At 36.4% G+C, this 22,001-nt stretch overlaps 1 protein-coding gene across 1 annotated transcript in view; it reads right to left on the bottom strand.

The window, feature by feature from the left end:
• The window catches only part of KCNH7 (potassium voltage-gated channel subfamily H member 7), a 216,346-nt gene that overhangs the window by 47,079 nt on the left and 147,266 nt on the right, over nt 1-22,001 (bottom strand). Inside the window, exons 5-7 of the mRNA XM_054380796.1 lie at nt 21,727-21,747; nt 17,855-18,069; nt 1,535-1,960 (exon numbers count right to left, since the gene is read on the bottom strand). Coding sequence (XP_054236771.1) covers nt 1,535-1,960; nt 17,855-18,069; nt 21,727-21,747 — 662 coding nt within the window. The remainder of the gene's footprint in view (nt 1-1,534; nt 1,961-17,854; nt 18,070-21,726; nt 21,748-22,001) is intronic.

The raw sequence follows: 22,001 nt of genomic DNA, 5'->3' as shown, positions 1-22,001 counted from the left end.
GATAAATACATTAAAAAGCATATTATTTTAAATGCATATGTCTAAAAATTACTAGTAATTTTAAGCAGGATTCCACTTGTACATGCACATCATCTATGTGGGTACTTTAAGGGGCTGTGCCACCACAGCTGTTTTTTGTTTAAAATCCAAGCCAGACTCCTCAGGGAGCAGAATGATTAAAAATAAACTATTGCAAATATAGAAAGTAAAAAGTAATCTATTTGTTATTTTTATCTTCCTAAGTATCAGGGATGCCACTTAACCAGACATAATAATTTTGTGTTGAGTCTGCTTAAAGAGAAAAAAAAAATTAGAAATTGTATTAATTCCCTATTTTAAAAATTGGAAAGCTAATTCTGTTACTCTGTTTCTTTCCTGCAGTTGACAAAGTATGGTTCAAATTCAGATAGTGCTATGTGTGGTATTTGGATTATTATCTCCTGTCCTTTCTAGACTCGGTTTGATATCAAGGTGTTTTAAAGCCGGGTGAGCACACGTGGAGCTCTATTTGGTGCTTATATTGTTTAATAAAAAGACTGCTCAGTACAATTGTTTGTAGAGTATCTTACTTGAAGAATCTCTAGATAATAAAAAAGAGCTGCTTACATAAAAAAGATAACCCTTATGACTGAAAAAGGCCTAGCAAATGAAGATAGCAATGTACGCAGCAAAACTGCAGTAAGTAGCAGCTTAGAAAATGTGATTGACGTGCTGTGTACCATGAATAAGAGAGAGCAGTCACAATGGCAGGATGAATTGGTCATAACCTGTATAGTTTCATTGCTGCTTAGGTAAATAAACTCCAGATAATGAAACTGTTCTATTACTAGGTTATGAAGGAAAAAAGAATTCATTTACTTATGTCCTCAATATTGTAAATGTCATTACATGGACTAATAATACACAGGATCTGTATTTGGGTACTCACCTGTCAGAATGCACTTGTTTGCTACTAATCTGTAACATCTTATGTTAAAGTTATCCCTTTAACACCACTTTAGCACCTGGCACTTTACTCTTAGGGACATCTGTAACAGGGAAGGTGTGGAAGGATGATGATCAGGGTCATATCCAAAGAGCACTCCTTCAAATAAATTTGGAATAGGTCCCTGTTGCTGTTCTTGATGTTCCACAGTTACAATCACCGAACATAATTTTTGGCAATAATGAGTACTCAGGGATCAGAAAGGGATGTAGATCACACCTGAAGGGGAATGTCAAAATGTTTGTGTTTCATGTGTCTGTGCTACCAAAACCACAGAAAAAAACCTGCAGAAAGACTGAGATCTACCACAGACAATTTTATGTAAAAGGTGATCAGCGTTTTTTTTTTGAATCTCAGAGTTTTTTAGTCACCTGAATAGAAAGGTTTTCTTCTTAATGCATTCCCTTAAAATTTATTTTTACTGTGTGCTAAACAGCATTACTACTATACAGCCTATTCACTTACAAGCAAAAAAAAAAAAAAAAAGTACAGATTATTGTAGTAAAGTCAAAACTTAAGATGTAAGAATTCTTATTCATTTAAGCTTACCTCTTCAGAGCCAGAGCCAAAAATCAGCAGGTCAAAAGGTATTGCAGCAACCATGTCAATTAGGAACCAGCCTTTGAAGTAGTGAATTGCTATTTTTGCTGGGTCACTTACCACTTCTTCATTCTGGTTTACATACGTTGTTCTGAAGTTGATTAGAATGTCAATAATAAACATAATATCCACAATTAAGTCTACAACATTCAATGGGCTGCAAGAATATCCACATTCTCTCCTCTTCCGTTCCTCACTATCATTCAGAAGGAAGGCAGCAGAGTAAGGGGTAAATATGGCGGTGTATATTACCAGCAACAAAATGAGCCAGTCCCAGACGGCTTTGAAAGGACTATAGTGCAATATAGTAAACTTGTTGATGCGAGGTGTCTGGAGTTTATATTCTGGTAGAACATCAGCCCCTAAGGACAGAACCTGAAATAAAAAACACATCACATCAATAATTTGCAAATCTCTTATTATATGCTTTAATTCACTACAAGCATTTCTATGTTTTTAGTACAGCTAAAGATGTGACAAAGAAGAGTACTACAGAAGTATTGCCTTTTGCCTCACTTCTGCTTTTGTCAGTGCCTAAAACTTGTCATTCCTTTAAAGGTATGGATTTCTTATCCATTAATGTTATCTAAATTTGGTTTCAATTTTATTTGGAAGCGATTATATTTGTAAGTACTGCTTGATTTACTGGCTCTTGAAGCTGCAATGTTTGCATTGCTACAAAGCATAAACATCACGTGGGCACCAGATAAATTTCCTTTGGCTGCTTCTCCAGTCTGACCAAATGCGGACATGAAGTAACAAAACTTCTAAGGATAAGAATGTAAATTATGTTTTTGTCCCTATTCAGTGCTTGGCATAGTTATAGAGATTGTTAGCAATGATGTTAATTATTGCCTTCTGTGCTTCAAGTGTTCTCCAGATCCTATGGGACCCTGATCACCACTTCATTTTACACAGACTAATGAACAAATATCAGATGGTGACAACCTTCGGATACTACCCAAGTAGGCAAGAGACAAATTCATGAAATCTTATACCTATTTTCGACCACTTACTTCTACTAATTCCTTATTCTCCTGCTTAGAAAATCAGATCTTTTAAGAGTAATTAAAAAGTATAATTATATTGAAATGAAGCGATGACTGGAAGGAAAAATACTTAGTCAGCAATGTTGTCTGCTTTTATTTGCTTTTTGATTAGCAGTAAGTAGCTTGGGATTTGAGATTTCAGCTTGTTCAAGACTGAGGAATTTCATGCCCTTCAAACATAATCTTATAAGATTATAAGGGTCAACACACTCCTTTCTGTTTAACTTTTCAACAGCAAGTGTTGTATAAACCTAAAATCCTACCCTTAGTAATCTAAGTGGCAGTTCTTATTCAGTGAAGTTGTCCTCTGAAAACATTGTGAGAACACCAAGGTTAATAACCACTCTTCTCCTTTGAACTGTGAAGAGAGAAATGATTAAGCCACCCAAAAGATTACATGGTACCTTCAAGCAGCCATTAAGCACCATGCTGAGGTGGTGATAGAGGCTGATCCATCTATTTTTTATATTGTTACTAGGACTTGCACTTAACTAATGGTGTCAGCTATTTTTAAAATGCGTTAAACACACCGACAGCAAGCTGAAGCATAGGCATTGCTTAGTCTCTTAAGCAGTCTTAATACTTTCAGACCCCCACCTACTGAGTTGATGAGAATGATTTCCTAGTGTCTGAGAGTAGTGTGAGCATAAGTAGTAAGGGAACTGCCATTTATAAAATTTATATCAGTGTTCTCCTGCTGGATTTTCAGCCAATGGAGTTAGACGACAAGGACGACAAAGCTTAATTCTCATGTTTCTTGCAGTTTGAAAATTCCAGCCAGTGTGCTTCACTTCAGAGCAACATATGGCATAAATTTGACTTAGTCTTCTGAAATAAGGCTCCTGTTCTCATTTTAGTTACATGTATTCCTAGGTTACTTTTATATTGAGACAGGTGAACAATTAACCCTTTTTATCATGAGCATAGACCTTAAATCTGAATGATAGTGCCATTTGAAAAATGAATCAGTATTATTCAGCTTTAAAAGAGGATATGATTTTGCACTGGAGATTTGTGGAACTCTCTTCTCATGAAAACTTTCCTGTCTCTTTCTCCTCTTGTCCATTAGCTCTACTGAAGCTACCAAACTATAACTAGCAAAGACATCTGTTGCTTCCACTTTCTTCTGTATTCATAGCATTACCATGAGATCCCTACAGATTGGACCTCCTAAAGAGATTCCTGAATCTAAAAAGACCTAAAAATAAATATTGTACAAGTATTGCTGAGCAAATGGAAATTAAATCAACATTTACTCCCTTATGGTGGGCATTACCTAATTCCCCAGAATACTATAAAGGTCTTCTATATTTCAGTCATCTTGATGCTAGTCTTCCTTGATGCTGGCATGAATAAGATTACAATAGTACTGAAAGCTGAAGTGTTTCAATTTATTATATCCTCCAAACACTGCATTATATACTGCTTTCTCACATCAGCATTAAAAGGCATTTTTACATGTAAAAAATGTTTTTACATGATTTAAAAAAAACAGTCATTAAGGAACACCTTAACCAAGAAATAGTAATGGTGGGGAATGTACGTTTTTTTCTTTATTTCTTTTGTCTGTATTAAATGAATTACAATTATGTAGTACGCCAATTTGTGTATAATGCTGATACTTAATTTTCTCTATCAGACAGTTTGAGTTATACCCCTAAGGTCCTATAACAATGTTTTCAGGGTCTGGGTTTTTTGTTTTGTTTTGTTTTTTTAAAGAAAATCTTCTGCTGTGTATTGAAGCAAGTTGTATTTGAGCTGGAACTGGACACCCGTTAGAAGACACTTAAAAAAAATGATTCAAATATATGAATTAGAATCTAAAACTGTAAACTGAGTTGGATATGTAAGGATCAGCCTGAACAACAGAAGAACTTTTACTTAAGGTTTCTATTTCTGTATATCATAATCTTGTGTTTTAATACTTCTAGAATAAAAAGTTGTATATCTTTCTACCTTGTTCTCCATATTTTCTTCTTAAGGCTGCCATTAAAATATATTTCATTATACTCATGAATGTGGTGTTTAGATCAGCAGTAATAGTATTTTGCATTGTCATCTAAAATATATGATGAAGCAGAGCACAAATCTAAGATTTGATCCTTGCTGAAGCCCACATGCACAAAATATCTGTGCCCATCTGTTATAGGTTGAAGTGTCCCATCATAGAGAAAGTCCTCCAGAAGTACCAGAGATTACAAGGGGCTGGATGGTCCCCAGGGGGTGGACGCAGGATATTACGATTATTGTTATTCTATCCCATCCCGTTCCGTCCATCTCTATATAACCAGACTTCACATCCAATTCCTTCTCTTTTCTCCCTCCTCTCTCTGGGCATGCAACGGCTGCTATCTCTTTTGGTTTGTGGGGGAGTTTGCAGCCTTGAGTGGAAAGCTATTTTCTAGCTGCGCAGCTGTGTGGGGGAGCATTGAGGCCTGGTCAAGGCCTGGTGTGTCCAGCCTGGGGGGAACATGGAGGCCTGGTAGGCCTGTCCAGGAGGAGGGGCAGTTTGGCATGCTCCTGGGCCTGCTGAGGCTGAGTTGTGGGGAGGTTTTGGCCTAGCAGTGAAGCCTGCTTAGGCTCAGCTGGGAATATGCATGATTATGCATATTCTTTTTTCCCTAAATACCTGTGTATTTTGGTGTATCTTTGTAAACAGCATTCATATTTAACCTCCAATTCTGTGTGAGTGTTTTTATCTTATTCCCTTGGGGGTAAAATACCTTTCTGTCCTTTTGCCCTGGGCAGCATGTGGGTTGAACTAGGACACCATCACTGACGTGACTCATCTGCAGATAGTGATTGGGTTGATGCCTTGACATGGCAGCTGTACCAGTCACTGACCTCTCACTAGTGTTTACACTATGTAAATGAAATGATATCTAAGAATACTAATGTCTCCAGAAATGCAATGGTGCATCAAAGAGTGTAATATTATTACACTGCAATACAATGGAAAAAGGCAGGCCTTATTATCAAGTGGTTTGAACTTCTACGTGAAGAGAATTACCAAACTATTCTTGATCTTAAAGATTTACAAAGGTTTCTCCAGAACTATCACCCAATTAGTCTTCATTTGGTAAGGTAGCATTCTTCCTTGGTCACCATGAACATTTTCAAATCCAGCTTGGATTTGATGGTACTGAGACCAAGTATTTTTATAGATCATTTTCCATCCATTATTTTCCATGAAAAACTTAAGAAATGGCTTTTGCCTCTTAAATCTCAGGAGCCTCTTCCCACCAGTCACTATGTAATTATTTTCATTTCAGTGGGGAATGCATCATCAAAGCAACGCTTAGAAGTGTTTTGCTGAACTTTAAGTCTTAAATTAGTGATATACAGATTATCAAAGAAGGAGATATTAACAACTGGCTATTTTTAGAAAACATTAATGCCAGACTGTGTATGAAAAGTTCTGTAACCCTTTTCTTTAAAATTCATGATGAGGAATTATTTCAGAAGATGGAAAATGCTATCCTTCAAAATGCTAAAGAGTTTGTGAGTTGTCACTTCTCTACTAGCCACGCTAAGCTTTTAACAAGCATTTATATATCTTATAACAAAAGATCAAGTGTCACATTTGTAATAAGGGCTTAAAATATTGCTATAGTTTTTGGTCACCTAAAAGGTATCTGCTGTCATCTGTTCAAGGCATGATAACAAAACAGTAAAATTTATGCTTCTCGATGTTACCTTGTCTTCCTCATAAGATTTATAAAAAATATTATCTTTCATTATTAACCATTTAGACTGGTCTTCTAGATGCCAAGTGTGTTGATGCAGCTAAATAAGAACATGAAAACTTAAGAGTCTCTGAAGTGCATGGAGTGGAGACAAAGCAGCTACACCCATAGTTTGGTTCTATGATTACAATACTTACTGACATAACTGCCAGGAGAAAGGAGAAAGGGAGAGAAGATCCTATGTATACATTCATATTTAACATTCAGTTTCATGGTAAGTATTTTTTTCATAATCAGCAAAAGAAATAAACTTTAATTCCTAGAAAATGCACATTTTGTAATTAGACCTCTTACTGTTTAAAAGGGTTTAAACTGCAGTTGAAACTGATGTGGTAGCATAGAAAAAGCTTAATTTAGAAATGCCCATCTGCTCTCTGGCTCTCCGGTGTTTAGCCTAATGAGCATATGCCAATCTGTTTCATTTAAAGATGTTCTGTTCAAGTTCTTCTCTTCACACCACATGCAGGAAAGTCTATTGCATTACCCAACCTTCTCCCAAATTTGGTCAGTGACATTCCAACCAAAAAGTCATTTGGCAAGGGGAGACAGAACAGACTGCCTACACGTGTAACACATGATGTGATCATACAAATCACATTTCACTAGCCAAACCAAGCTATAAAATCACGATCCAGGTTTCTAGAATTATTAATTCAATTCATACCGGTTAGGCAGAGAAAAGGAATGGAGTTGTGACTATGGACATAAACTTGCCTCTTCTCAGTCAGCAGCTGGATCTTACATTGTATGTATTTGTCACCTCTGATATAAAAATATAGTTTGGGTTTTGAAAATTGTGGCAAGACATGGTAGGATCTTTATGATGATTCTTCATTTGCTATTCTGGTACTCTAACAAGGGGTGACCGCAAAACTTACTCACTCTTCCACAGCCTCATATGGCCAGTGTGAAAGTCTAATGGAGACTAACAGTAGACTGTTGTGGCCTGAAGGAAGTTATGCCAGCAATGAGTGCTGCCATTGAAGATGTGCTAGAGCTTCAATTACAACTGGAGTCAAAGGCAGCCAAGTGGTACACCACAAATGACACTGCTAATGCATTCTTCTCTATTCCTGTAGCACCAGAGTGCAGGCCACATTTTGCTTGCAGTTGGAGGAGTGTCTAGTACACCTGGAATTAACTGCCCCAAAGGTGTTAATACAGCCCCACCATTTGCCATGGACTGATCCAGACTGCACTGGAACAGGGTGGATCTCCGAACACCTGCAATACATTGATGACAGCATCATATGGAACAATACGGCAGAAGTCTTTAGGAAAGGGAAGAAAAAAATTGAACCCTTCCGAAGGCCAGTTTTGCCAGCAGATAAAGTAAGGTCAAGAGACCTGCACAGGAGATCAAGATTCTAGGTATAAAATGACAAGATGGGCTTTGCCAGATCCCAATGGATGTGATTAACAAGATAGCAGCTATATCTCTACGCACTAATAAAAAGGAAACCTAGGCTTCCTTGGGCATTGTGTCTTTCTGTAGGATGCAAATCCCAGATTACAGCACGATTTTGAGCTCTCTGTACCATGGGACCCAGAAGAAGGTTTTTTTAAATGCGGTCCTGAGCATTGACAAGCCTTTGAACAAATCAAAGAGAAGATTGTACAAGCAGTAGCCCTTGGGCTAGTCTGGGCAAGAAACATGCTAAAAATATGCTCTAGCCGCAACCAGGAAGAATGGTCTCACCTAGAGGCTCCAGCAGAGAGCACCCTTTGGAGACCCATGGCCAACCCTAGGATTTGGAGTTGGGGATACAAAGGATATGAGACCAACCATACACCAACTGAAAAAGAGGTACCAGCAGCACATGAAAGAGTTTAAGCTTCCTTGGAAGTGGCTGGTACTGAAGCACAGCTTCTCCGGGCACCCTGACTGCTGGTGACGGGCTGGGTGGTCAAAGAGAAGATTTCTTCCACACACCATGCAACTGACACCACCTGAGTATGTGGGTTTTCACTGATAACATAATGAGCATGAATAGGAAGTCCTAGCCACCCAGGAATCTTGAAAATGATCATAGAATCAACCAGGTTGGAAGAGACCTCCAAGATCATCCAGTCCAACCCATCACCCAGCCCTATCCAATCAACTAGACCATGGCACTAAGTGTCCCATCCAGTCTTTTCTTGAACATCTCCAGTGATGGTGACTCCACCACCTCCCCGGACAACCCATTCCAATGGCAAATCACTCTCTCTGTGAAGAGCTTCCTCTGGACAGAGAGCAAAAGTTTCAGGATATTGCTAGAGGAGGAGGAGGAGGAGGAGGTAACAGGTGCTGAGAAGGTCACACAATATAACAAACTACCAGATAATGAGAAGCAATATGCTTTGTTCACTGATGGGTCCTGTAACTTTGTGGGAAAAACTGAAGGTGGAAAGCTGCTGTGTGGAGTCCTACATGATGAGGTGCCAAAGCTGCTGAAGGTAAAGGCTAATTGAGTTAGTTTGCAGAGATGAAACTCATCCAAATGGCTTCTGGTATTGCTGAGCAGGAAAAGTGGCTTGTACACTCTCTCTGCACCAGCTCAGGGATGGTGGCAATGTGCTGTGGGGGTGGTTACAGCAATAGAAGCAAAAACTGGCAGTGCAGAGGTAAACCCATCTGGGCTGCTGAATTGTGGCAAGATTTTATTGCTTGGGTAGAGAACCTGGTGGTAAAAGTACATCACATGGATGCCCATGTACCCAAAGTTGAATCACTAAAGGACATAAAAAACCCCAGTGTGTGGGTCAGTCTGCCAAGTTTGGAGTGGTTTAGTTGGATTTGGACTGGCACCCTAAGGATGAATTATTTATAATAGTTCAGCAGGCTCATGACACCTCAGGTCATGAAGGAAGAGATGTAACACATAAATGGGCTCAAGACCAAGGTGTGGACTTGACCATTGATAATACTGCACAGATTATCCATGAATACAAAACATGTGGTGTAATGAAACAAGCCAAGTGGTATGGAGTATGATTGCTGAAATATAAATACGGAAAGGCTTGGCAAATTGACACTGGGGTTTTGCACCTTGCATTCCTTCCCATCCCACCAGGGGATGGGGAGTGGGAGGGCCAGGTTTGAGTGGCTGCTTAAGGCTCAGCTGCAGGATGGATCTAAACCATGACATTTTGTTTCAAAAGAGACTAGGTTTATTCATTATTAATAGAATTAATTTTGAAAGCAGACCAATTTTTAAGAAGATGGATACTTAGATTAGAAAAAAATGCAAAGATGTGGAATTTCTTCCTATTTAATAAATGTTTCTCATTTATTATTAGTGGTATTCTGAATAGGCTTTGGGAGTTGAACACACCTTCTCATGTTGGCTTCCAGGATATTAAATGAAAAGTAGTTACTGCAATTTTCATATAGAAAAAAATGCTGCTTAATATAAAATTGGCAACTCTTTGAATAAAAAACTCATGCTTGAAAATATACCTAAAGTAATGTTTAGATAACTGCATCATGTGCTACAATGGAAGATTGATTCAACTGTTAAAGAAAAACAAACTTATCTAAGAAAAATCTAATACAAGGGAACCCTGATATGAGGAAGATGAAACTTTGAGTTTTCTATGTACTATGAATATCAACTAAATATTCATGCAATGTAGGTACCTTATTTCAGTTAAATTTGAATCTCATAATACATTTCTACAGTCTAGATAGCCTGAAATAGCCACTTCTAGGAAATACTTTCTAGATATTTTTATTGTGCTGTGCTTCAACTACACCATCCTTAAAGCTCAATAAATGCTTTGAAACTATATTAGCTACTACTAAGCACTACTGATTAGCTCACCATTTCATAAATTTAATATCTGGAATTCAATTACCCTTTCATTTTTGATTCATAAAGCTGGTTCCTGATTTTTCCCCTTGCTGTGATTTTATTGATATTTCAGTATGATTTAATGACAGTTCTATATTTGGTTCTGGAAAATACTATCTTTGAACTTATCAGAGTATGTACTTCTCTACTGATCCTGTTACCAGTTACAGGCTGAAAGCATTATCCAAGTTCTAACGTGACAGAATAGGTAAGAAGAATGAGTTTCTCATTGACTTAATTCTGAGGACGTTCAGAATTTGTTAAGCAACATTCTGTGTTTATTTGGCTTAATGGCCTTGTTTTTTCTTACTATTTCTAATCCTTTAAAAGAAATCCCAGGTTCTAACAGATCCTAACCAGAAAATATTTTCCTCAACTGCCAATACATCAAACCCAACCTATCCATATAGTTCTTGTCTACTCCTTACCCAAGCCAAAAGAACAATAGCCTTGCTGCTATTTCTTCTTTATGTGCTTAAGGCCACCTGGTTTCTAATTATAAGATAGCTGCTTTATAATTATCACCAGTTAAATCATTACCTTATTAGCTGAAAATTGCAGGAACTTTCTGCTTGCACATTTAGTTTATTCATTAATTTCTTTCATTAGTGATGTGGGGAACTCAACTATTTCCTTGAAAATTTAATCTTTCAAATTATCCACCAGTTCTTTGCATATTAGCTATTATTATGATGAAAGGAAAGCTCATCACTTGCAAGAAATGACTCTAATATTCATATACTTGCATCTTTTGTCTGATGAAAATGACTCCTAATAAAAGTGAATACGCAATTTCCGATATATGCCAAATATTGCCTGCCCATGTTGTGGCATTTTGTAGTTAGATTTTATATTGGTACTACAGTGCATACTTGTGAGGTGTCTGGCACTAGAACAGAGTTCAGAAGCCAGACCATTTGAGGGTAACAGAACTCAGACAGGAAGGAAAGGAGTCCTGGGTCTGAGTCCTTGGTGCCCAGGGTTATTTCTGGAGATTTTTTAACAGATGGTCATTTACGCAAGATAAGTAACAGGCAAAATACTCTGGCTCTATGACCTAGGACTGCCTCTTTCAAAGCGATTACTCTAAATGTTAGCTACACCAGCAATACGCCTTGTAAAATGCCAGCTCTTTCTAGCCCATGAGATCCACAGCTTTCTGCTCTCTTCCCTCTCTCTTTCTGCACACCAGCTGCTGTTGCTGTCTATCACTGGGTGATTTTCTCCCGGAAAATAGATGCTTCTGCTGACCTAAACATAGAAACTGTTTCCTGAGTTAACATGGTAACCACCTGACTCTGATCTAACTTTGAAATTATGTTGTTTTGAGTAGGAGGTTGGGCTACATGGCCTCTAGAAGTCTCTTCCACACTACATTTTTGTATGGTTTTAAGGTAATGTGAAACAGAGAATGTGTCTCCTTTCACGCCTGTTTTCAGGCAACTCTAACTGCATGTGTGAAAGGTACTATTTCAGATAAGTGGATCAGAGGACTGGGTTAGTTATCTGGACCTCAGTGGGGCTTGCCAGGAGCTGATCAGAGGTTTGACTTCTTGTAGTTCATGGTAGGCCAGTTCTGGGTGGGTGTCAAAACTGTTGGTTTCAACTGAGTAATCTACCATGTTTAGCAACTTTCAAGGTTCATCTATCATCAAGTGGGAGTTTGGGGGGTTAGAGCTCCAGTCTACAGAAATGTAGCTTACTTATCTGCTGCCCACACCTTGGTTTTAATCGGTTTTACTTGCTTTGTAGAACATTAGTTCTTGCACCCTCAACATATTAATCTCTGAAAGCCCATGTCTGCCTATTTTCCCCCACTTATTAGGATTAAAAGAAGAATGTTGCTTTGGAAAATGATCTAGTATTAAAACCAAAACAATAACCATATGCTCCATTCCATGTCAGCATCACAAAACAAATTGCTGAGTATTTGGTTCAAGATAGTAATAACAAAGAGATCAAATAAAACATTGATTACGTGGAAGTGTAATTCTCAGAATAGGCAGGATACTTTTCTCTAAGACATTGCTATCAAGTAATTTATTTTTTTTCAGAAGAGTAGATCTTAGATCAATTAAAGATGCATTCAGGTTACAAACTTCAAAGCAGTTGGGCTTTCTGACTGCTCCATTTCTACCATATGTTGTGAAATCTCAAAACACCACAGCAGTTCCAATGCCTTAGCCTGTTCATCTGTGACAAAGAGGCTCTGCTGAAAGTAAGGAATATTTTACTTTTCACAATTGCTGTGAATTTGTAACTATATTTGCCATTGTATTACTTGATGCAATAGAAAGTGATTCCAATGAAAATCCTGTTTACTTCTGAAACTGATCAAAACAGTGGGTTTATTTACTGCTTCCATATACTTTGTATAGCAACTTGATGTGGTGCAAAGAGCCTTTTCTCCAGTTTTGGTGACATCTTTGCACAGGTATAAATGACTACCCTGAGACTGCGATATTTTTGTTGGTTTTGCCTTCACGCTACTTTTCACATACAATGTGTCACAATGTCTCATAGACAATGAAATCACACACATTTATATTATTTCTGTAATTACATCTATAGTAATTGCAGAGCCTAATTATATTATTACATTCTTATTGCATAAGAATGCTAAGCATGATTGTAAACAAAGGAAATAATTCCTGTATAAACTATGCCAATTGATTGTTGAGAAAAGGAACAGCAGATAATAGAAAAACGAAGATTCTCACTTCAGCAGAAACAAATAATCTGAACTTTCGTGAAGTAATGTGGGAACGTTGGCTCTGCTTACCTTCAGATTCATTACATTATATGCACGCCTTGCTGTGTGATTGGAATACATATCAAAATTGTTTCTCTTTAATTCATAATTGTCTGGTTTATGTCAGCTTGTTTTCCAAAATGAACATGCTGTCTGTGTGTAAGTTACCGCATGATGTTGTACACAGCATGATGTTGTGTCAGCTGAATCAGACTGCTGAAAATGTATAGATCAATAATTTGGTTTATTTTTAGGTCTTATATTGTCCCTCGCTGTCCTAGATGCTGCTAGTCTTGTTTTAGCCTGAAAATCTGAAGGTCAATTTGAAGTCATGATCATATAATAGTTCTTTTTATACCAACAGCTGAGACTAGTCTTGGGGGGATATTGTTACTTATTTCTTAATCTTTTGGGGCTGACAGAAGAGAGTCTGGCTAGATTACAAAAACACGCAGTAAAACTACAAGGTCTATCACTTCATATGTGACCCTCCCTTCACTGAGAGCTCCACTTGTAGAAAAGCTGTTGGTGTTCAGCATGTCTGCAAATCAGATTGTAATCTTCCAATCAATCATGTAGGCCATCAAGCTATATATTTATAATTTGATTAGCCATATAACCTGTTCAGGTACATATATTTCTTACAGGTGAATGATGAAACTGTTGGAAAGTATTGTTTACAGAATTTTAGCTTCCTGTAAACCAGTTATTGAGACAAATCATAACCAATAAATACATACTGGGTCTTTTAACCACATGCTATATTTCAATAAACTCATACATTTCAAGGGGGGCAATAATTTCTGAACATTAATAATCAGAGGCCAGAAAACAGTTTTTCTTAGGCAACACAATAAAAAACCAGTAATGTCTAAGTTTATTAACTGGGTCAGCTATTGTTTGTTGTCAGTGTTAATCTATGGGTATTCAGGAATTAGGTATTTTATTTGAAATTAAGCATAGGTACTGTCTATTCTAATTTTCATGCTGCTCCAAGTCTGTTCACAATAGAATTCACAGCTATGGAGCCATACGTCAGTTGAAACTGGATGTGTAAGAAGATTTGAAAGAAATCAATATTTAAACAAAAGGTAAAATAATTTCCTGTTTTTCCTCTACACAGTGTAATATTAAGGTCAGAAGTCTGCTTTATGAATTCATCAGAAATGTTAAGGGACGGATGTCAAATTTTTGCCCGATTGCTTTCTTTAATAAAAGCCTATTCTTTGTGCCTCTGGGAAGACTTGTCTCTAACAATCAGTGCCAGGACACCAGCTGAACCTGTCAGTGCAAAAGAGTGCAGAAATTGGACTGTCCCCCTGAACAGACTGACGAAAAACAGCCAACCAGCCAACCAAAAAAGTAAGCTGAGACTATTCTAGAAAAGAGTTTAGCTTAGCACCATTCAAAACAATGTGAAACATTAAACAAAACCTTTTAGTAAAGTGAAATGGAAATGTCAATTTAATTTTAGTAAGAAATATCCATATTGGGATATGATATTGCAAATTTCTCAAAAAGGGCTATCTGGCAGAGCCTTCTGGGCTGCTCCTCTGTGCAAAAGTCAATGTTATGCAGAAACAGGTATCCAGAAAACGTTTGCTACACGGCATTACACAAATGCAGAGTACAGTTATGACCAGCAAAGAGCCAGGAGAAAGGCTAAGAGATTGAGGTATCTCCTTTTTCAGGAACATCACATGGGTAGCACTTCACTGCAAGCTATACCTTAAGGCAATTGTCATCTCTGCATAATGTCCTAAACAGTCCTGTTAAGTAGTAAAACAATATTAGAAGGGTCTTAGAATTTATAACCTAGGTATTTTTGAAGAGATTAATTTATTTGTAATACTTAAAAAGTAAGATGGTGAATACATTTTTAAAAAATTTTGTTTATGTATTTATTAGATTCTGTAGTGACATTTTTTCTCCACCTGCATTTCAAAGTCCACATTTTCCACTCAAACTATCCACCACTCTCTCACAACATCTTGTTCCTTCTGAAATTATTTTCTAAACTTTATTGTCCCACCCACTCCTAATGTATCTCACTAAAATCTTACTGTTCAAGCATGTCACTCCTCTTTAAGTGCTTTCTGAAAGTGTATCACTTCCTCTAAACACAATGACCCTGACTCTTTTATTTGAGTCATTATTATTCCTCTCCTTCGTGAAGTTTACTATGTGCTGTCCCCTCCTTTTTCATTGTCTTCACTACCTTAACTACTTCTTGATCTTGTGGATATGATAGAATTCATGCACCTATGTCTGTGGAAATAAATGTTTGATCTTATTGATGCATGAAAAAGAATTCAGAGGGCATTGATCCAACTGTGAAGCTCGTTGATACCACCATGTGAGGCATACAAGAGCTCATGTCTCTATATTTTGACTTTTACAGTGAGAGAAGCCACAGTATTGGAAATGTCATGTTGTAGCACAAGGTCCAAATCTTTCAGCAAAGCTGAGGGAAGGAATAGAAGAGATATACACAATAAGGAGTACAAAGAGAGAGCTGGTTGGATGTTTGAATGGTGCAATATGTGACTGGAAGTTACCTGTCTCTTTACTACATTTCTCGGCTCTGTCTAATGACATTTGGAATTTCTGCCATAACTTCTTTTATTAGAAGATTATTCCAGAATAGCACTACTATAATTAAGGATGACCTTTTTAATTTACCATGGTGATTTTATACCCATTTGCTCTTTTACTGCTATTGTTCCATAGATTAAAAAGGTCATATTGCCCTCTGTATATTTTTGATTCTGTTTCACAGATTTACATACCAAAACAAACCCTAATTGTCTCAAATGATGTTTCTGCCATATTCTATTCTCACCAATGTGCTCAAACCTTCCAATATCACATTTGCACTAATTTGCAGATACTATAGGCTTATGAAAAGTTATATAAAGAGATTTCCAGGCAGACATGCAGTGGAACCTTTGGAATGCTGACTCATAAAACATGTGGGAATCACTAGGGATTAGAAACATAAACAGGACTAAAACTAGCCATTTTCATCCTCTTTAAGTCTTTTTTAATAATGCATGAATAGCTACCTAACTAGATCTCTATCAAATTGAATAGACTTAAATTTATTTGTACCACTTTGGAATTTCTCCCTGTACCTAATCCTAGAGTTTATGATGCAGCAGTAACTAAAAACATTGATACCTGAATATAATAAAAGAAAAAGGAATAGCTGTGGTGAATTCTTTCCAGTTATGATCAATGGTATATTATCAAAGTTCGCTACACACATTGTACTGTTCACATTGGTTGAGACAGATGTAGAAAATACATAAACCAGTGGTTAATTAAACTAGAAGCCTTTTGTGAAGTGTGAAGATTTTATAGAGCATTTCACATTTAATTTTGAGCTTAGTAAGTATCAATGTTCCTGGAAGATCCATTTCTATTGGACCTTTTCATAATGTCTGTTTGAAGAATAAATACAGATTTTAAATATACTTTTTGTCATTAATACATAGAAACTTAGCATGAGTTAGCTAGTCAGAATTTTGAAAAAACAAAACAAAACAAAACAAAAAACCCAGCAAATAAAAAAAAAACCACCCCAACCCCAACAACAATCAAACCTGACTTATGCTTACATAATTTACAAAATTTGGTCTTTTTAATGAGACTTAACTTTGCCATATTATCTGCTAAAAATTTCCATGTACAACTATTATGAATAACTTCAAACATATCAAAATGGATCCAGAAGAGATTAAATCTTTCACAACTGACCAGGAAAGAAAGTACAATGGTTGCAGATTCAGTTAGCTATCAAAGACAAATTATATGAAAGATAAAAATCCAATTACTTTTTAGACAGTAACTGATCTAAAGATAGAACTGATAGAATTTTTATCTCTATTTCTCTAGGAAAGCATGGACAATATCTGGCATAGTAGAATTGTAGAGAAGCTGCAGTCTGGTTGATGTAATGCACCAGTAAGTCAAAAGCTAATCTTGGCAAGTCTTCCTTATGGAATTTCTATCTGCATTCTAATACAAAGCATTTCTAGCCTCTATCAGTATTGTTGTTGAACAGGCATTTAAGGGTCACCCTTTGCTTATGAAGACTATGAAAGTTCTTTGGGATGCTGTCATGTCTTCATAATTTTTTTCCAGTATGTGGTATATTAGTAGCCTGTCCTTGTCAGTCTCTATATGGCAATAGAGAGACTCTATATGCGTAACAAATGTAATAATGATACTGAATGTAGCTGAATACTGATGTTGCCTTCAGAGGGTACTGCATTAGTCTTAGAGTGAGGATATAGGATATCTTGAATTGGTTTTGGTTTTGTTTCAATTATATGCTTCATTCCCTGTTATGACAGAATGTATCATACATCCAGTCCAAAGGTATCTGCTTTTCATTTTGACAGCCCTTTTGATAAACACATATGGAAAATATAACCACAGGAAAAAGCATTAAGAAAAGTCAAAGAGCTGCAACAGATATAACTATGATACTTATAGTAATGGCACAATCGTGTACCATTTGTTGTCATGTTGTGCCTTGCACAAATAATTAATTCATAAAGCTGAGAAAAAGTAAAGAAATTGAAATTAACATTTATGACTGACAGGAATCATAGAAATTAGTGGATTTACTTGGGGTACTTGATGCATGCTACAGCTTTTTTTCTGTTGAAAAATAAAGAGCTGAAAAGTTTGTTAGCAGTATCATCTAATGTAAACTACCTTTTGCAGCTGAATTAGAGGTAGAGAAGTAATGGCTCAAGCCTTTCAAACTATCTTGGAGATAGGCAAACTGTTCATGAAAAGAGTAACAATCTATTGAAAACACTGATAACTTTCTCCATGAAACTGAGAAGGAACTAAGATTATGGGTATTACCTTACCTGGGTAACTTTCTCTGTTACATTGTGCGTTCGGTCTTTCACCTTAGGTGCAATAATTGCTTTTTCCGAGGAAGGAGGAGATGAAGATTTTTTTTCGCTTTTGATATCTGAAAAGTTCAGTGTGAGTTGAGGAATTTTGTTGATTGTACTGTATTTGTTGAGATTTGAATCTGATGTGGATCCCAACAGACTTGACTTGATATGATTAAAAGGCCCTGAAAAATCAGAACACATATTTAGTATCTGACAAATGCAGAGAAAAAAATTATCATTAATGTTCACATGGGGTATGTTAAAAGAGTATTCAAAACTATTTTTCACTATAATACTTGTTAATAGTAAAGATGATATCAGTTCTAATAATAATTATTGCTAGCGAGAATCAAATGTAGTATTGGATGTAAATATGAAATCTCCATGGATTGCCAAGCATATAATGCATTCATCCATACTTGTTTTCATCTTACTAGGTATGCCAGCCTGTAGCACTGTAATTCTGGCTGAATAGAAAAACTTCATTGTCATTTGTTTAAAAAGGCAGAAATAGAACATAGGATTCTATAAGAGTGTCTGGAATGAGCAAACGCTGTTACCTTATTCATACTTTTCCTCATGTTTACATGACAGTTCAAAAACACCTTTTGGTAAACTGGAAAATTGAGTAGATCCTGCTCTCCCCCTATTGACTCATCAAGTAACTCCATACTTTATGGAAATATTAACTTACATTTCCCTAAATCCTTTGAATTTTGAACTTTCATATACTCACAAAATGAATTCCTTCAACTGCTATTGTCAACAAAATATTGAAAATAGGGATACTCATATGTAGAATATTAAAGGAATATTTAATATACTCTTTAACATCTTATACTACTTTAGGGTATCATGAGAAATAAAAATATATGTGGTTTGTATACTTCATGAGGTATATATCCATTATAATTATACTTTTTCATATTGGACAGAGTCCTTTGTGGAACAAGAAAGCAGTATAACTGATCAGTATACTTGTTTTGTACTGGTCATCATAAATTTGATCCACAAGTTGAAAATATTCATAGTAAGAAAAATTTATTTTTTGAGAAAAAAGGACTACAAAGTTGCTTAGACAGTAAGAGCTAGATCCAGTTATGAATTTAAGAAAAAAAATCCAGGTCTTGCAGTCAGTGACAATGTATCTAAAGTTTGGGATTGAAAAGTATTTCTTGGATCCACATGAAAACCTTGCTGCATCCTGATTCTGGACAATAATGTGATTTTTTTTTCTTATTTGTTTAGTCTTCCTGGGAGGGAAACAATAATAGGTGCTATGATTCACCAGCAACCAATGAAACAGGATTAAGCCTAAAATGCAGAGTCAACAGCAGAACAGCTGCATTGTATTTTCAATAAGTGAACAAGTGAAATTCAAATCCATCAGCTGCCTGGAGATAGCTGTTGGAAAATGCTCCAGGCAGTGCTGAATTCTATTTATTATTTTTTAGGGTAAAATTCTTTAAGTGGGAGCTGATCTTCCCTCACACCTCACTTAAAATGTTTGCTGAAGAGCCAAATTTTTAATTTGCTTTCCTAGCTTAAAAGGATTTATATACTTCCCTTCTACCTCCTACATTCATGTTAATTATACGTTAATTTGGGACAGAGATAGAATAGAAACCCTCAACTGCTCCATTTCAAACTGTGCCACTGTGCGGAAAGGAATTCAAGATGACAAGGGAGGGCACAATGCTCTAAACTAACAGTTGAAGTGCTTCTCTGGGAGAAATCAGTCTGGTTCTACTCTGAGACTTCCTGTATTTTGTGCAAAGATCATCTGATGAAAGATAAACAAAAATCTATGAGTGAGTGTTGCAACCATTAAAGTACAAAAACTTCCTTATACTAAGAAAGCACTGCCTTTCCCCCATAAGGAATGCTAAAAAGTGTGGTACTGATGACACTACCAAGGAGCTGGAAAATTTTGCTTGAACACCTTTTAGCCCAGATAGAACTTGAATCTATCTTTCAGATCATCCACATGATTCTATTAAAAAGTGGTGTTCACATTAAACAGGGCTCACTATTTCTTCACAAATTAGTGAAGTGGCTGATGTCTGGTGTGTGCTATGTATGTATGGTCAGACTGAAATTTTTCAGCTCTACTTCCCTACATAGCTGTGGCAACTAATATTTATTTATTTATTTATTTATAATATTGAGCATGGTTAGACAGGAATATCAAGTTGGGTCTATTTGTCACATGAAAAATTTTCTTGACATCTGAGGAACTCAAAGGTGAGAGGAAACAAAGGGAGGTAAGAAAACCCCATGATCAGCAAGTTGGTAAGATTATTTTTTTAAAAAAGTAACTTTATAGATGTTTAAATTGCATTATGATTTAAATATTTTATCACTTCTATTCCAAAGGGAACTTATTACTCTCTTGTTGGCTACCCAAGACTTAAGTTCACATAAGATTCAAACCTTGCTTTCTTTTTTATCTACCTTCTTTTGCTTTAGAAAGTGTGAAATATATGCACCTTATTGATAATGCTAATTAACTAAAAGACATATAGCTTAAGTACAACCCAAGCTGGTGGCAATTAAATTGACACTTTACATCTAGCAGACCTTTGCTATACTTTCATAGGAGGAAGAAGAAAGGGAGGACTATAACAAATCACAATTGGCATTAATTGGCACCCTGATTGCAGGTTTAGCAGAGAGGCCAAGAATTGAATAAGCAGGGAGAATGACATACTTCTGCCTACCCCACAAAGGAGATTCTTTAAAGTTAAGTTTGAGCTCCTCATTTTTATGGTAGGATTCCATTGTCCCTGCTTACATAATGAATGGAGAAATTATTTCACTCTCCTGAGTTCTCAATCCATCATTTTTTGTCAGCAGTAAATACATTTGTAAAAGTTGTTTTACAGAGACTGCATTTTTTTACCCCCCCCCCCACCCCCCGCCAAGATTTTGCCAACTTACACATGAAGCAAATGCAACGATTTTGCAGTCCACAAATTGCTTTACAGAATTTAGGTCATGCATTGCATGCAGGTTAGAGAGAAGGCTTTACCAGGTACACACACTTTTTGCATCATGCATGAAGTCACAAACTGGTTTTCAGACATAGCTACAAATACTGCAATTAAATGGAACAGTTTAGTAATTGTTTTCTCAAAATGGAGGAATTCTCTTAAGAATTACATTCATTGTTGCTAAAAGATGTATCTCAGTGCTGATGAATACAAACAATTTTGTAATGGCACTAAATATTTAAACATAATTTAAACATATAATTGGCAATGAAGTTCATGCATGCACATTTTAGTACTACAGGAAGCTTGAGACCATACCCCCTGCCATCCAGGAACGTGAAACTAGTTTTAAGGAGACAAAATAGGAATAAGTGAAGATACTTCCACAAGGCTCCTGACTACCAATTATTTTATTTTTGAGATAGTTAACTGAAAAATAATCATATTATAACATTAGTGGGCCCGCCCAATTATATGACTATTCACAGGTTATACTCCTGGTAGCTTCAATATGAGTTTTGCCTGCCCGAGGACAACAGCACTGAGTTAAATAACTATGATGCGTTCTATCTCCCTCCCTTCTATTTTTTAATTAGCAGGTAATTAAATCAAATGACTGTTTAACTATGCCTTCACTTTTTCCAGGGATTGGTAGGTAGTGCTTTCAGACAATAGTGAAGGGAATAAGTAAGTGTTTAACAAATATAATTTAAGTTATGCACCTGGTCCTAGAGAGATCAGCATGAGAATATTGCATTTGAACATTTCATACAGCAGGCAAAGTAACATGCCAAAAAGTGTGGCTGTTTGAAACATTGGAAGGCACAGTCTAGATGTATACTTTACCTTTGACATTGCGACCATTGTCTGGTTTTCAGCATAATAAAGTGAAGAAAAAAGAGAGAACAAAAGACAACTAAAATCTACATCAGAAAAAGCAGAAAATATTGCTTCAAAATATGCATGTGTTTTGAACTGAAATATTTTTGCTCCTCTTTGAAGCGTCTTTGACATTTGAGAGATAATCTGTAAAACTGTTTGGAGAAGACTAGCGGGTAGTAGGACCAGCTTTAGCTAACTTTCCTTAAAAGTAACAAGGCACTGGGTTGGAGGTCACATGT

Source organism: Indicator indicator, chromosome 5, assembly GCF_027791375.1.
Source record: "Indicator indicator isolate 239-I01 chromosome 5, UM_Iind_1.1, whole genome shotgun sequence".
NCBI classification, from domain to species: Eukaryota; Metazoa; Chordata; class Aves; order Piciformes; family Indicatoridae; genus Indicator; species Indicator indicator.
This window is presented reverse-complemented; position numbering and strand designations above follow the sequence as displayed.